This window comes from Corvus hawaiiensis, chromosome 5 (assembly GCF_020740725.1).
Source record: "Corvus hawaiiensis isolate bCorHaw1 chromosome 5, bCorHaw1.pri.cur, whole genome shotgun sequence".
Classification (NCBI taxonomy): Eukaryota; Metazoa; Chordata; class Aves; order Passeriformes; family Corvidae; genus Corvus; species Corvus hawaiiensis.
In genome coordinates, this window is record NC_063217.1 from 29,658,674 (window position 1) to 29,675,699 (window position 17,026).

Genomic DNA, 17,026 nt, shown 5'->3' on the forward strand with positions numbered 1-17,026 from the left:
CATAGAAGAGAAAAAAAAAATTAAATTTATCTTGCATTTATCTCCAGAGGACAACAAAAAATTAATTCATCCCCTTATACAGGATGAAGGTTATTGAGAGCAAATTTATCTGCATCTAACTACTGTCTATTTTGTGCATGGATATTGCCTATTAGTGCACCATGTTTTAATGCACTGTTGGCCTAAAACCAGTAATTGGGGAATATATTGGCAGTTTAGTTTTCCTAACTGTGTTCCTGTGAGAAACAGTAGCGAGACAAATAGGAAGATTAAATTATTAAGATATAATTCATTTTCCTGATTCTAATGCATGATTCTTTTATGCTACTTATCCCAACTAATGAAAGCCATCTTTAATTAGTTTTTGGGATTTGATACAAAAGCTTTCACAAAGGACATATAACAACACTGTCTGAAAGCAAAACCTTTCTAGCTATTATTTGAAAATGCACAAGAGGAGAAAGATATGACCAAAGTGGTTGGACACATAGGAATGAATTACATAAGAACTCAACTAAGGTTTATTTTTGCACAACAAAATTTTAATAGTAAATATCAGGGGAGCTTCTCTATATGAAAACCTCAAAATCTGGCTATAGAACTAAGAGTGTCTGAGGCAAGGTTTAGATATGTGGAGGTAATGTGAATCTGACTTTCCCTTTTTGTCTCCCTGTCTACAATAGATTAAACTAAAATCCCAGGCAGTAATATGATCCTTGTGGTTATCAAATTCTTAGACAAAATTTTCTAGTTATGTTTCACTCAGAGTAATCAAGGAGGTCATTGCTCCATTTTTTAAATTCAGTAGTCAGTCGTTTTACATATACAAGGCTATGAATAGGTGTCCGGCATATTTTATTTTGGGGAAAAAGAAAAAAAAGTATCATGCCTGAGGTTTATTGATTGACCACAAATACATATTCCAACATGAAAAATATGGGATAATTTATGCTTTAATTAATGATCTAATGTATATTCTATTATCTTTCAGCCCTGTATACAATAACTATCATAGCCTAATATATTTGCACTTAAGCACTGCAACTTGCTGTCAAATTGCATTCAAGTCTGTCCACTGAAAAAAATGAAAAATGTTAATTCAACAAATTTTCTACTCTCCCCTTACTTACCATCAACTTTAACCATCCAAAGACACAGGGATGCAACACTTGGAAAAATACTTTTTGGACTGCCATTATTGAACACATTGGGTAAGTTTATTTGAAAACATTAAAAAGTAATAATGACAATTACTATAAGGAAATTTCAGTTGTTAAATTGACTTGAGAGTTTTAAAAAAGAATATGGTAGAATCCCAAATAATAGAGTGGAGCACGTGAATACAAAAACTTGCAAAACAAAATATGGACTGAATATATTAAGAATAAATCACTTACAGGTAAGCTAAGGTTGCTTGACCAAACTCCAAGGTTTTCTATTTCTTCAATTTTATTAATAAAAAGTATGAGTTAAATTAATTATTAATGAGAGGGCAGAAAGTTGAATGCCAAATGCTTACTACTTTAAGCCCATCTTGGAAAAATGAACTGAAGGAACAGTGGAGTTGAAAACATTAAGCAACAATAGGAATCATGGCAATGAATTAAGACAAAAGACTGGAGGGGTAAATGTCCCATGTGTAAATTTCAGAAGCAACATGAGATGATTTTAACCTTACTTAAATTAATCCTGAAGGCACAGGATAATCTGTTTTACACACATTTTCACTCTGTTGATATTATTTAATGATTAAAAAGAAGTAGAGAAAGCAGTGTTTCCATGTTCTTTTGAGTGGAACAAATTCCAGCCTTTAACCCAAATATTTGGTCCCCTGGAAAAAGAAAAGCTTGTTATGCTTCTACTTTGATTTCTGCTGAACCTCCTCTGATTAGAGACGATATGACCTTGGTGATTGTTGCTAATAAATGCCTTTATAATTATTTTTCACAAAGGACTGACAGGAGTCATGGAAGTGGATAGAGATTTTTAAGACAGAAATCCAGTGATCATGATCCTCTGGAAGACCCCAGAGCTATACATTACTTTAAAATGTTTAGTGTAAATAATCAAACACAATCATTTACTTCGCACACTCCACATACAATGGTCAAACTTGTCCACATGGACAGCTTCCTGCAAATGGTTTCCACAACATCATTATTGGCCAATGATCCTAAATGCCTTTGCAAGTGTAAGGAAGAGCATTTAACTATGCTATTCTGTAGCAATTAATCATAAACACTTCTGGGCAGGTAAAGGGATAGTTATATAATGTTCAAAAAATCATAGTAGAACTGAATCAAAGTCTGTGCTGTTTCTCACCAGTTCTGCTGGGAGGAATACAAGGAAGGACCTTTGATTTTTTGTGATTCTCATTACTCATCCATATAAATCACAGATTAGTACTTAGCAGCGAACATACATGCACTTCAAAGAAAAGCTTTCACTTTAAACTTTTCTAAGTTTTCTTTCTCAATCTACAGATGCCTTAGTAAATTTTAAACTTGATCTTCTACTATCTACTGATTTCTCCACTTTTTCCACTATGTACAGAAAACTTTGGATTTTTTTCATTTAGAAATGGAGCCTCACTTGGTAATGAATTTTTGAAAAATGTGTGCGTAGTATTCAAAAAAAAAACCAACAACCCAGAAACACCACTAAATGTAAAAATCTGGGACTGTTTACTTTAACTTGACTTTTATATATTCTGTAACAGCTCATAAAAAATCAAACACCTGGTCTGATGCTATTGAACAATACTGTACACATTGGACCTTAAAATCACCTGAATATTCCAGTCTCTAGGGAAAACATATTTCTCAAGAGTTCTACTAGGGGAGACAGATCATATATAAAAAAGCACTGTATTTTACATTTCATGTGATAGAACTTTGTGGGGTTTTTTTGACTAGCTAGAGCAAACTGGAGTCTTCCAGTGTTTTGGATATCTATGAGTCATTAAATAGGCAGTATATATATTACTACACAGATATTCTTCTTTTAATCCAGACAACTTTTGTTGAGAATGTTTGATTTTAAAACAATTCTTTGAACACCTACTTGAGGTCTTGGGAAGGTTCTGCTCTGATATGGGGTGTCTCCACAGAGTGCCCAAACACTGCCCCTTCTGTGCCTAAAATACATAAATAAAATACAGTACAATTACTTTGGAAAATAAAAACACATTGACATATATAACCACAAATTGACACTTTTAGGCCAAAACCTCTTATCAAATCCATTATTAATGAGTACAGATGTTTCTTCATGTTTACATTTTCATTTCTATATCAAAATCTGGACGAACATCCTGTGAAACTCTGGATTTCTGCTTACCAGTAGAAGAATTTCACATACAAATCTGAAACACTTACAGATCCAAATTTTTCAGCAATGGTTTGCCTGAATGTTTATCTCCATATTTTGGAGAACAGTTATTTTACAGAGAATGGAAATAATATCATAAATTTGTGTGACAAAAACACGGTAGAGAAATATATGCTGTATTTTACACTGTGGTTATTTTGATTACTTAAATTGACATGCCAAGCTGTTAGAAGTTTTGAAATAACAGTCAATTGCCTCAAGTTGCTAGCTCAATCTAGATATCTGACAGTTTCAGAGTTTCCTTCCATCAGATCTTTCTCATTGAATAATTTTATTCTCATGGAATGCGCTTTGGTTTGAGTGTTAGTAGTGGACGCTAAGGTATCTCCTACTAGGCATTTAAAATCCAGGCAAAGAAAATGGGTAACAATGTTCCAAAACAGAATTGCTTCTCTATTGAATTTTGATTTATATTACTAGGTCCAAGTTGAATTTGATAATTCCACAGTTTTCGTTAGATGACCAAGATTTTTCATGACAAACTCCTCTTCAATTAAAAAAATAGAATTCTGGTAAACATTCACTGAAGTTATCTGAAAAAAAAGACAGTTCTTTACATAATCAATTTAAAATGCATTTCTTGAAAGAAAATGAGGGGGGAGAAAACCACAAAAAAATAAATAATTGGGATTTTTGTTCTTTGTTAAAGTAATAGAAAACTCAAGAAATTTATATGTAGGGAACAGCACTATAAAATCAGCATTTCTCTTAACTCTCACCTACAAGGACTGAACACATAAAAGTTATTTATACCACTCAATTCACATTTAATAGGCAGAAATAGCCTCCCTGTGTTCTTAGGCGTTTGAAATCAGCCTTCTTTCTTTCACTCCCTGAACAATCATCCTTGTTTACTGATTTATTCAATGCCAGTATTTTTGTCATCCACTTACATAAATTTTACTTTCCTTCTCTGAAGATGGTTTACTGGTCATCGTGTAATGCAAATAGCCTAGAACTACGGAGTGAAAGTCTTACCGACAGAGAACCTCCAGCAAAGGTGAAATAACTGAATAAAAATGTGTAAAACAGATAATGCATTTATCTTCTATCAAAATAAAGTCAAGGAAACTGTCTGGGATAACTATAGCTGATTACAAAATATTCTTGAATTAATTGCCATATTTCAACAGCAGAAGGTTTCTTTTGTTCTGAGACTTGAATTCTGAGTAAACCAAAAAATATACCTACAATATCTCACAGTAGATCTGTAAGAAGTGCTCAACAGAGGCACCACTCTAATTGCTACAATATTTTAAATACAATAAAATGTTTTCAATTTTTTAAATATTTAAATATTTTGCAAACTTTTTCATAAACTGCGAATGTCAAGGAAGGTAGCTATTAAATATTTTTGCAGTTGACCAATGATATTTAGTTTCCAATCCTTACCAGAATTGGAAAGCACAATGAGGTTATAAATGTTAAATTGATAAAATTGTTTTTTAAACTGGTTATAATTTTCTAAACTCCACCTTCATTAAAAGAAAAAAAAAACCAAACCAAACCAAACAACCAACCAACCAACCAAAACAAAAAAAACCCCAAACACCTCCTCAAAACCTTCATTGTAAAATGGTCAACTAGTATGGAGTATTGAAGACAGGAAGAGAAGATTTCTGAGCATAATGAATTAAAATCCTACTTTTTCATCTCCAGAAATCTATAACCTTTACAAATATTCTGGAAAAGAACATCGAAAACAACTTTATTACAATGCTACTTTGAAGATCTCCCAAAAAACCTCAACATCAAGCTTTGCTGAGTGTTATGGAAAACCACAGGAGGAAAAAACCCAGAATTTCTTTTTTTCCAAGTATTATTCCTAAATGTGCTGTGCAGAATCTGTTTTTTAAATTTGGCAATGACTTGTTGTTCTCTTTCCTTTAAAAGACTGGAATAGCATGTCTGTATAGCCAGGCCTTGTGTCACTCAAAATAAAGCTCATCCCCATCTATAATGAAACCCTCTGGGAGCTGAATATCCAAAATCAAAGAATGTGTTTCCAGATTCCACTCATCTCTTTCATCAGTAAAATGAAATGCTTTCTACAACTAAGGGCCCTTTATATTTTTGAAGGTGGCAATGGGCTATGAAGATGTAAATAACCGAGCAGAATGCAGAGTTGCCCCCAGCCTTAACCCTTATGAGAAGTATTTGAAAGAGCATTATCAATGCAAAGATGCACAAAACTTCATTTTAGTATGAGTCAGACATTAAATCAATCAGAAGTGCCAAAGGCAAAGACTGATAATAGAAGTTAAATGACAGCTGGTTATAACCCAGCTTTAGTATTTCCTCACTTTTAACATCATTTTTTTTAAAAGACAAGGCATTTTTTCCCTAAGAAAATAGAATTTTGCAAAGAAAGACCAGGTTTTTCAATCAGACTGGAAATCCAGGCACATAGAATTAAGGACAAACTGATATAATTAAATAAAATATAGTTAAAGTTAAACCAAACCAAATATGTGTTGGGGTCCCTCCCCTGCCGTGTAGCCCTGGGAGAGGGGCCCTGAGGGCACAGACACGGGGTTCCCCTGCCCCTGCTCAGCCTCGTTCCCATTGGTTGGTTTGTGTTCCCTGCGCGGGCAGAAGGACCCTTGGTCCCGTGACTGAAACAGTTCCTCGGCAGAGCTCCGGCCATGCGGCTGGAGAAATAAACATCTCTGAAACAGCTAGCAAGAATCTGTCTGTCCGTATATATTTCCTTTCCACGGGACTCCTGGTTTGATATATGCGTGTTGCAGGATCCCCACTGCAACAAATGGTGGAGATTTGAGAGCAGAACGATCCCCGATCCCTAAGCGACTGATTTGTGTGAGTAAACCCTGGAAACTTTGGATTCCTCTTCTTGGTTTTGCTTTGCTATTCCGCATCTAAACTATGGAGGAACCGTGGGAAGACTCTTGGCTCTCAGAGCCGCATATGGACATTTATCTTAAACTTAAAATGATTCTTGAACAACGATTTGTGAATTTTAGCTTGATTCAAGCTCAGAAAGAACTGAAACACTTCCTGGCATGGTTGTTTAAGAACTTTTTCTATGTTTCTTGGGATTTAATTATTACCAAGGGCTTTTGGAAAACCGTTTGGACACAGTTAATACTAGAGTCAAAATATATGCCGATGGAAGAATATTTTCGTGAATATTATTTAGTTACTGAGACTGTTGAGCAATGTCAGCTGTGTCCTGGTGAAGGGAAGCGTGGCGCAGGGACCGTGCGGCCCAGGCCACGTGCACCGAGCGCTCTCCGAGCAGCAGCGAGGCAGTTCCCGCGCGCGGGCGGAGCCACGCGAGCCGCAGTGTCGGCGGCGGAGCGGGGAGCGGCGGGACCCGGCGGGACCCGCACGGCGCAGCACAGCGCGTGGTGGAGCGAGCCCCGTGAACGCCCGACCGAGAGGGGCGGCACGCGGGCGGCGGCTGGCGGCGATGGCGGTGGAGCGGAGCCGCGCCCAGCCGAGACGCGCGCTGGAGCAGGGCGCGGGGGAGTCCTCGCTCGGGGGCCCGGCCGAGACGTGGGTGCAGCGCCCGGCAGCGGCAGCGAAGCTGCGACCAGAGGAGGCGACGCACGGAGAACTGAGCGGCGTGGCCCGGCCCGGCCCGCGCAGCCCCGAACGCGACCCCGGGAAGAGCGCGCAGGCACCAGCAGCCCCGACAATTCCAACACGGGAGCGACCGAAAGAGACAGCAAAGACGCAGCGAGACAGAAAACAGCAGCCACTCGGAAAAAGGAAAAGATCATAGCAACTAAGACCTTAGGGATAGTAAAATGGTATAATGTTAAGCAAAATTATGGTTTTATAACAAGGTGTGACAACCAACAAGACATATTCGTGCATAGAACTGCTATTAAAAAGAATAACCCTGAAAAATGCATCCCAAGCTTGGGAGATGGAGAGGTGGTGGAATTTAATATTGTACTAGGGAGAAAAGGGTTACAAGCATCGCAGGTCACTGGGCCTGATGGTGTTCCTGTAAAAGGCAGTATATATGCAAAAAATCGTAGTCATGTTAGACAGTATCTCCATTGTAAGCCCCCCCTACAGTTTCCCTTTCCTAATCCCACCTTTCCCTTTTACCCTATGTCCTGTTACCCCCAGTGTATTCCCAATCCGTTTTTTCATCCATGGTTTCCCTCACAAAACCATGCTTTTGCCAATTGTTTCCCCAAAAATCCCTTTCCAATGCCGAGTGGGGGATGAAAAGGGGGAGGGAAGAAGTTAAACCCTCTCCTGCCTCAGTTTCCCCACAAAGCATGCTCAGAGTTCTGTCTCCCTTCTGTCAGCCCTAAGATGTTCCAGAGAATCTGTTTGGACATTTAAAGACTCAGGAGGGTGGCTTGTTTTGTTTTGAATCTGTTCTTGTTATGTTTATCCAGTTGTTTTCATTCTCCTTTTATTAAGGTGGAACGGGTGAGGTGTTGGGGTCCCTCCCCTGCCGTGTAGCCCTGGGAGAGGGGCCCTGAGGGCACAGACACGGGGTTCCCCTGCCCCTGCTCAGCCTCGTTCCCATTGGTTGGTTTGTGTTCCCTGCGGGGGCAGAAGGACCCTTGGTCCCGTGACTGAAACAGTTCCTCGGCAGAGCTCCGGCCATGCGGCTGGAGAAATAAACATCTCTGAAACAGCTAGCAAGAATCTGTCTGTCCGTATAGATTTCCTTTCCACGGGACTCCTGGTTTGATATATGCGTGTTGCAGGATCCCCACTGCAACAAATATGCTCCTTTTGCTATTTGAAGATGCAATCTTGGTAAGTTTTCTTCTTCTCATACAGCCTCAAAAGCAGAAGCATAACAGTTCTTGTGGTAAATGCTTTAACCTTAAAAAAAAAGCTTTCAACAAGTTCAATAATATCTCCAATTCCCTTTATTATGTTGTGGAATAAAAGCAGGCACTTTCAGTTATCTTGGTTTTAGTAAGAAAGGTGAAAAAGATCAGCCAACCAGAATTTACTGACATGTTTCAAGCAGTTAAACAGCTGGATCAAGAAAAAAGAAAAGTGGTTGTACAGGAAATAAAAGAAATTGATCAGTGTTACTAAAAAATACAGAAGAAAAAACTGAATTTTTTTTTTCAATTTACTATATGCATATCTGTAGTAATTTGATGGAAAGTTTAGACCATGTAGCTTAGTACTCTTAAGAAATGTTACTACGAACATATCTTCTAATGATATAACTAAATAAATAGAACTATAAATCCAAATTCAAAATCCATAGCATTATTTTTTTAATTAATGAAATATACTTTAGGTATTTGATAAGTTACTGTGTTAAAACACTTATTTTTTACAGAAATAAGAGGAGCTTCTAATAACTGTATTCCCAGACTTACAGAATCATAGCCAAGACCTACTTTGCCATGAGTGAAATTCTAGTGAGAGATGAATAAATACAAAAAAAGGTATAAAAAGAAAAGGCTCGAACCTTAAGGCCCTTTCCAGTACAGCTCAAAGGAAGTAGTTAGGGAACTGAATTCAAAGGAACAAGAGTTAGAATGGATAACTATAAAAAGTGATCCTTTTAGAGGAAATAAAATCACAAGTGCAAAGGATCTAAAATCAAAACTGTTAAGTGTAACTGAACAAAATTACTCACACCTTCAGCTTCCAGTGGAAGAGAATGAGTTAAGTAACGACTTCACTAAGAAAGAAGCATCTCTGCAGCCAAATTACTGATCAAAGAATACCAGTTGTTATAGAGGTTGCTGGAGAAAACTCAGTAAACAACATGAGTCAGGTAAAAGGCCAAAAGTTCAGTTTGGTATTTATAGAGAAACCTTTTTATGCATAGCTGATTTATAAGCACCAGACGTTTAAGACACTTCTTTGACACAGAGAAAATCAAAATTACCCTTTTGGTACAAGCAAAAACAGTCACACATTCCTGCTGAAACTGAACAATCTGAATTCAGAGAGACCAGTGCAAACTACTAATTTCTGCTCAACTTACTGGTTCCTGAAATTCAGCCTTTGGGAAATGAGAAATGTCATAAAAAAAATGGAAGTGCACTTGGTTCTGCATTATATTTGCTTCTGTATGTGTATGCTGAGGAAGTTTTTTTCATTTATTCAACCAGCAAATAATCCTTTCATACTTTATGAGCTTACATAACAAAATGGTACCGTTCAGTGGCTTTTTAAGCGACTAGGATGACAAGATTGAGCTGGGGTTTTGGTTGGTTGGTTGGTTGGGTTTTTTTTTTGATTGGTTTTTTTGGTGGGGCTTGTTGGAGTGTGGGGTATATTTTGTTTTGTGAAAGGAATGCTAGCTGAGTTGATAAGGCAAGAACTAAAAGCTAATGAAGTATTTTGCTGTGGGAAATGACCCACATATTACCCTTATCCCACTCCTTCACTTCATTTGTGTAAGCAAATCACCTCACGATGGAATTGTGAACCAATGTGATGTGTAACAACTACATGGCATTGCAGCATCACAGACACAGCTCAGTTTTACCACCTTGGTCTTTCACTAGGTTTTTCAGAAACATCAAGAAACAGTTACTAAGATTATGCAAGTACTAGTTTGGGATACGAGTTTGTCCTCCAAGTTACAGACTTTAAAGAAGGGTTTGTAAAATATTCATTATTTTTGAAGCTTGCAATTTTACTTGTTGCACACTAATGAGTTAAGTTAAAGCACTGACAGATTTCAGAAAGAGGAATAAATAATCAATATTTTTTTACCATTGAAGAAACCTTAAAAACACAGACTACATGTTTGATGTTTGGAACTTTTACGTTTTAAAAATTTAATTGCAATAAAAAATAAAATTCTTAATTATTTTACCATGGGTACATAGATAAAATTTAAAAGGGCTTTTGTGAGCTTCGATAGCTGTTGTTCAGCACTAAGTCCTTGGAAGAGCTAATCACTGACAAACTGGAAAAAAACCCCAGAAACATTCAACTACACAAACCAACAATCATAAAAAGATTGCATAAAATACTTGTTCCTCCTTTTATAAAAGCCCGGTTATTACAGTTTATTTTGGGATGAGTAGGAATGCAGCTTCTGGCCTTCATGTTGGTTGTGCATCTCTTCAAGACTTCCAATTTTATAAGTTACTTGAAGTGTAATTTAACTAGGTACTTGTATTAAAAAGGTAGGATTCAACTGGATTTTTGCTATGGAGGTGTACATGACTAAAATGAAAGTAAGTGAGTTATTTTATGAAAACATGATTGATATGATTGCTGGCATTTCAATCTTGCAGAGTCCCTCAGCAGCAAAACTGACTAATGTTAAGTGGTGAAGGTTTCGGATATGACACTGATGCGGCCATATATATGAGGTATATTTTAGATAGAAAGCTGTAGTACAGCCTGACTAGATGCAGTCGTTTACTTATAAACTAAAGCATGTGTATTGAAATCTTCAGAGGTAAGCTGTTATTAAAAAGTAAATTCTAAAGGAAGTGATTTAGATTTATTACTCAAAGTCCTTGACTATGACTAATGTGATGCATATTTTCTGTATGGTAGCTTTACTAAAACAAGACTTCTACTAAGCCTTTTATTTAAATAAGAAGAACAAGTTCCCCAATAAATCAAAATTCAGCACTTTCAGTGTGCTAAATTTTGATCAAAGCAAATTGCATCTCCTGGAAATACTTGCAAAATTGCAACAGTCAGTATCTTCTTAAACAGCATTTTAGCTTATTAAGTAAAAACATTTGAAACATAACTTCCTACTGGTGGGCAGTTGAGATACCTCTTGTCTTGCAAATGAAACTGGATTGTGCCTATCTGTTCAGTTTCTTATCCATCTAATTGTTTGAGGGTTCACTTCTAAAATCTATGTTTGGCCACCACTTGATTTACTTTTCTGAAAAAGTAAATCTATTTGAATAAAATCTGGACTGAGAATAGCAGTAACATCATTCAATTAATAATTGGAAATGGCTATTCTAAATGCTCCCTCTGAGATGAAAAAGCCAATAAATGTAAATGAAACTGCTGAGAAGTCACATTAAATTTGAATAGTTCCTCAAAACATGAATGGAATTGAAATATAGATAAAGGGTTTAGAGCAAAGAGATTTAAAAAAAATAATAATTTCTGTAATATCTTTTACTTTTTTCCCTATTATGTATAACAGATGGAGGTACACATGACAGTAAAAATGATGAAATACAATAATTTTCTGCTTGAATTGATACAGCCTCCTTGAAACTTTACAACAGCTAAATATATGGATAGACTTAAAGCTTACATTGAGATTTCACAGTAAATAATTTCTAATACTCCCTCTCAAAATTCTTCATCTTTTCATATAGATGATAATCTGGACTTGCACTTTTCTTAAAGTTGTGTAAATGATTTTGGGTTAATAATAGTTCATCCAGCACAAAAAGTGTACATGTCTACATTCCAAATATAGAATTTTAATTGATTATTTTCATATTTAATAAATCAAAAAGATAATATTTTCACTTTGTTGTAGTAGATAACCCTAGCTTTTGGAACACTCAGGCTTATGCTCCAATGAATTGTTAATGACTTTCAAAGCAGAGTTGTTTCCCTGATGAAAAATGAATTAATCAATGAATAAGAAGACTATCAAACAAGTCAGTAGCTTCATAACCAGGGGACTCACCTGGATTGTAAAAGAAGGGTACATAAACTTGGATATCCCAAGTACAAAATGAGAGAATGAGAAAATTGTTTCTCACACAGTTTCGAGAACAAACAGCAATAATTTCCCATTTTGAAGCTTTCTGAAAAATATAATGTACAACTGCCTACCCACGAAACCTAGCCAGGAATGCCTATCCAACTTCACAGAATCACAGAATCACTAAGTTTGGAAAAGACCTCCAGGATCATCAAGTCCAGCCCTTAACTGATTGCTACTTTGACAATTAACCATAGCACTAATTGTCATGTCCAGTCATTTCTCGAATGCTTCCAGCGATGGTGCCTCCATCACTTCCCTGGGCAGCCCATTCAATGCTTGACCACCCTTTCAGTGGACAAATTCTTCCTGATGTCCAATCTGAACCTCCTCTGGTATAACTTGAGAACATTTCCTCTTGTCCTGTCACTAGTCACTGGAGAGAAGAGACCGACCCGCCCCTTGCTACAACCCACTTTCTGGAAGTTGTAGAGAGTGATGAGGTCTTTCCCAAGCCTCCTTTACGCCAGGCTAAACAATCCCAGTTCTCTCAGCTGCTCCTCATAGTACTCATTCTCTAGACCCTGCACCATCTCTGTTGCCCTTCTCTGGACACTCTCAGTATCTTCTTGAAATGAAGGGCCCAGAACTGGACACAGGACTTGAGGTGTGGCCTCACCAGTGCACCAGGGGACCATCACTGCTGTGGTCCTGCTGGCCACACTATTTTTGATACAGGCAAGGATGCATCTGCTTCAAAAACTCTAAACCAAAATAATTTATCATTATCTTTTGATAAAAGTAAAGGGCATTTGCCCTCCAGTGATGACATTCCATAAATAAATAGTTTGATTTTGAAAAGTTAAAAGCTCAGAGGAATATTTCAGGAATGTCTACATTAAGTCTAGCCATCACATTAGTTGTCTAAGTTAGGAACACAGATTACTTATATTTTATCTCTAGCCAAAATGGAGAAATTGGCATCTCTAGAGAATAGTTACCAACTCTAATGGACTGAGACTAGAGTAACAGTGCAGACAACCCAAGCACCTTGATACTTTTGCTTTCAACATCTGACCAGCAGTTGATGATACGAATTTTATCTAAATTGGTAAAATCTTGTTTGGAAATATCACTTTAACCATATCAGAAGTCATCTAAGTTACTTACCCTTAGCATTTTAACTGCTTCATAGGGTACCATATTTACATTTTAAAGCTGAGTTCTCTGTGCCATATGGAAATGTGCATTAATTTCTGTTCTCTATTTTGCCATTACTGAAACGTACTGAAAAATTGTTATGAATATGTGATAATTACTGCTGCATGCATAAATTTTAGTAAATTGTTTTATTTATGCAAAGGAGGCCACAAAGCAGCAGGACAATTATCCAGATTTTTAAAATAGCTCTACTATAATATTTTTACTGTATTGGAATATGCACACCATTGATAAACTATAATAAAATATTTAGATAAGTGCATTCAGGCACCCTATAGTTCATCATATGCGAATATATAGTATGTATTTAAAAAGTCTTCAAATGCTTCCAAACACTTCTAAATAAATGCAAAAATGAAAATCTGTGACAAATCCTCACATGTATTTCCACAATGCTAAAATGGAGATATGTGTACATAATACATTTTGGTGCCTATTAGACCAAAATTTAACAAAAATACTAGTATCTCGAATTATTGAAAGTCTTTTTCTTTTTTTCAGATACAAGAAATAAAATGAAGCTATTATATCAAATCCTTACAAGGTTGTTAAAAGGTTTCCTTTTGATATTACCACTAGTGATTATAACCTATTATGAGTTTCTATTCCTGCTCTTTATTATGTTCTGGTTTTCTCTCTAGAAGTAAATTACACAGATGAATACAGCACATTTAAACCTGGCATTAGGTAAGTCTTTACTGCAGCTTTAAATGGAAATTCTGCAGCTGTGAGAGGGAGTGTGAATGTGCAACAGTAATTTTGTCACTTAATATTCTCACCTTCAAGTCTGTATAGCCATGAAGCAAGCCTTTTAATTTAGCAACAAAATGGAAGCAGATGTATTTCAAACCGATTAACTGCAATGACTGTAAACCACCAATGGTTGTGTTAGCAAACACGTGCCTATTTGTTATCTGTACTAATCACAGGAAAGACAGCCTTTTCTGCAGGAAAGGACAAGATACTAAAGCAAAGTGGAAGCTGGCTGAAATATACATCTTTTGCCAAAGACCCATATATTTTTTTCAGGCAAGAACCACAAGAGACGTGCCACATACCTTGCAGATGCTGTAGGAAGAGGGTTTATGGCAGTAATTTACCACTCCATTTTCAAGATGGGACTGAGCTGGGCACAGAGTAATTTATCAGTGCCAGTCTCAATAGTTACTTCTATGTCACCAAGGAGCAGTATCCTGGACTCAGACTACGACCACAATTCAGATTACTTGGCAAATCTTGCAACAGCCCGGCTCTGCCATGAGTCTTGTGGCAAAACCTTCGTCTAGTCTTTGCTCTTTTACTGTTTGTGAGTCAGGAGAGACTCAAAAATCACAGTCATCACTGCTGCAATACAACTATCATAAATTCACCTTTCACATACCTATCATAAATTCAGACTTTTAGGATTTAAGTGCTTTCCATTGCCTTGTTACATACCAAGGCATGTCTAGCTAAAACTAGAAAAGCAGGCTTTAACGCTACATGAAAATTCAGTATGGTCAGCTGCCAGAGAAACCTGTTATTCACATCCTCTTAAAGTACATTATGTTCAGGCCTTTTCAGAACAGAAGACTGAATCCTGGGCACCAAGATAGTCATGCCTAGGAAACAGAATGTCATATGATTTGACAGTCGTAATGAAATTAATTCTTTTGCTTTATCATTTTTAAGTTAAAAACACAGAAAAAATATATTTCCTTTGTCCAACTATCAACAAAAACCATTTTTAGTTTCAGAGATAGGTTAAGAGACAAAAAAGAAAATAGTTTTTATTTTGCCTTTTTTTCAGATCAGCTCTAAGAGGTATTTCTCTATATTATCCACTTAATAAACTGTCATGATGCTTACCACTCCAGCCTTTCAGCTTACACTGAAGAGAATGTGACTGGGAAGACCTCTATTCTTTTATTCTTAAACCTTCCAAAGGAATATACTTCTTTTAGATTTAATCTTCCTTGTCTTTTAGTCTCCCTCTGGCCTCCAGACATCTTATCACTATAAGTAATATATTCTGGTTTTTTTCAGCAGGATACTCCCTCTGCTCCTTTTCTTGTTTTGCATTAAAATTCCATTTAGTATGTATACAACTTTTTTACATTCTTTTTTTGCCTAAATGAAATTGTTCTGAGTTACTGTGAGGTTAGCTGTCAAGAAGGGGGAAAAAAAAAAAAGGGTGTTTTCATTAAAACTTCAAGTTCAGAAATTCTAATTGGTCTTCTCTTTCATTGTAAATCTAAATATAAAACAGGGAGGAAAGGCCAAGAATGACAGTGAGAAGAAAAAAGATTGCAACTATAAAAAGCCTGAAAACAGTTCTGACAGCTAAAACATGAAACAAACTTGTTGATAGATACTCTTTCTGCACAGTATGCTTTATCTATTGCATTTTCCCTGCTTCACACTGAGAGTGTAAAAACAGATTTAAAAAGTAGTCCATCATTCGGTAATGCTGCTAAGATAAAAATACCAAAAATAATACAATTGGCTTGCTTGATACAAAAATAAATGCTTTTTAAAAAGCTATCTCCTTTTGATGTTTAATGACAAAAGACTTTCAGATGCAACTACCAATCTCACCTCATGCTTTAAACCATAAATTGGGACATGAATTTTTCAAGTGAACCTAGCATTTGGCTACTTCCAGTATCTTGCTTTGCTTAACTTGGAACCATCTGGGGTCATAGCACAACATCCAAGTACTTTTAAAATTTTCCATGCTGCTGTATCTAGACCTCTGACCAACACAACCCACTTTGCAGACAGTGATGTAGATAAAGGACAGGAAAATACACTAATCCATTGTAAGTGGTGTAAGCTGTAGCACTTGCTGTCATTTCTATCACACTTTATGAATCAGATTTGTTTAGAATGATGATACTTAAGGGAAAAGTCTCTACTTGAGCTAAATGACATTTTGGCATTTGTAAAGTAATAAGGCTGCCTGGAAAAACTGGAAGGCATTTGTCTGTACATGATCGTGCATGTGTGTCTGTGTAATTGTGTGCTCAGATCTACTCTCTAGTAGTGTTTTTCTAACATGCTCACAAAATAAGGTCCAAACGTTTTACAAATCCGATAGCTTCAATGACAACAAAGATATATGCTAAAGAACAGTTACCATTAAACTGAATTCTAATGCTTTCTAAGTAGGAATAATCAGATTAACATATCCCACTATAACCATTACTGATATTAATGTTAGGATCAGTGCAAGTGTTCTTCACACATTAAACCAGTAAAATTTGTGTTATTCATATTCAGTTCAGTTAACTATGAATGTAAATGATCAGGAAGCATGGGCATGTAGGTCTTAGTGTGGGTACCAGCTACAGCTGCAGTATGATGGGTTTCTGAAAGGAGAGGTCTCTGGTTGCTTTACCTTGCTAAGCTCATTCATTCTATCCCTTCTTGTAGCAAATTGTGCTTATTTATGCAGCTTTCTCATCTTCCCCTCACTGTACCAAATTTTACTCAAAAGTGAAGTTGACAATACATCCCAAAAGCAATTAACCTCTAAAACTGAAGTATGGGAAATATACTGTCCAAAAGGAACTGTATGCAGAAGGAAATGAAGGACAAGAGAATGGTTCTTTTTTATGGTCAAACCCACATTCTTTCTCTTTTCTATTCAGTAAGATGAAGGGATTGATCTCAAACATTATTGTAGAATATCAGTGTGGTTAAATGTGGATGCTCTAGTTTGCCAAAATATGATCAAAACCAGCTACATACGTTGTGTGTTCTTTTGTTCATACAGTTCTACTGTCAGATCAAGATCTTGAGAGTTATTTATTT

The 17,026-nt window shown here is 36.5% G+C and overlaps 1 protein-coding gene across 4 annotated transcripts in view; it reads right to left on the reverse strand.

The window, feature by feature from the left end:
- SGCZ (sarcoglycan zeta) overlaps positions 1-17,026 on the reverse strand; it is a 418,982-nt gene that overhangs the window by 30,429 nt on the left and 371,527 nt on the right. For all 4 annotated transcript variants that reach the window (XM_048304886.1, XM_048304884.1, XM_048304887.1 and 1 more), the window contains one exon: positions 3,064-3,136. In XM_048304886.1, the coding sequence (XP_048160843.1) occupies positions 3,064-3,136 (73 nt within the window). The remainder of the gene's footprint in view (positions 1-3,063; positions 3,137-17,026) is intronic.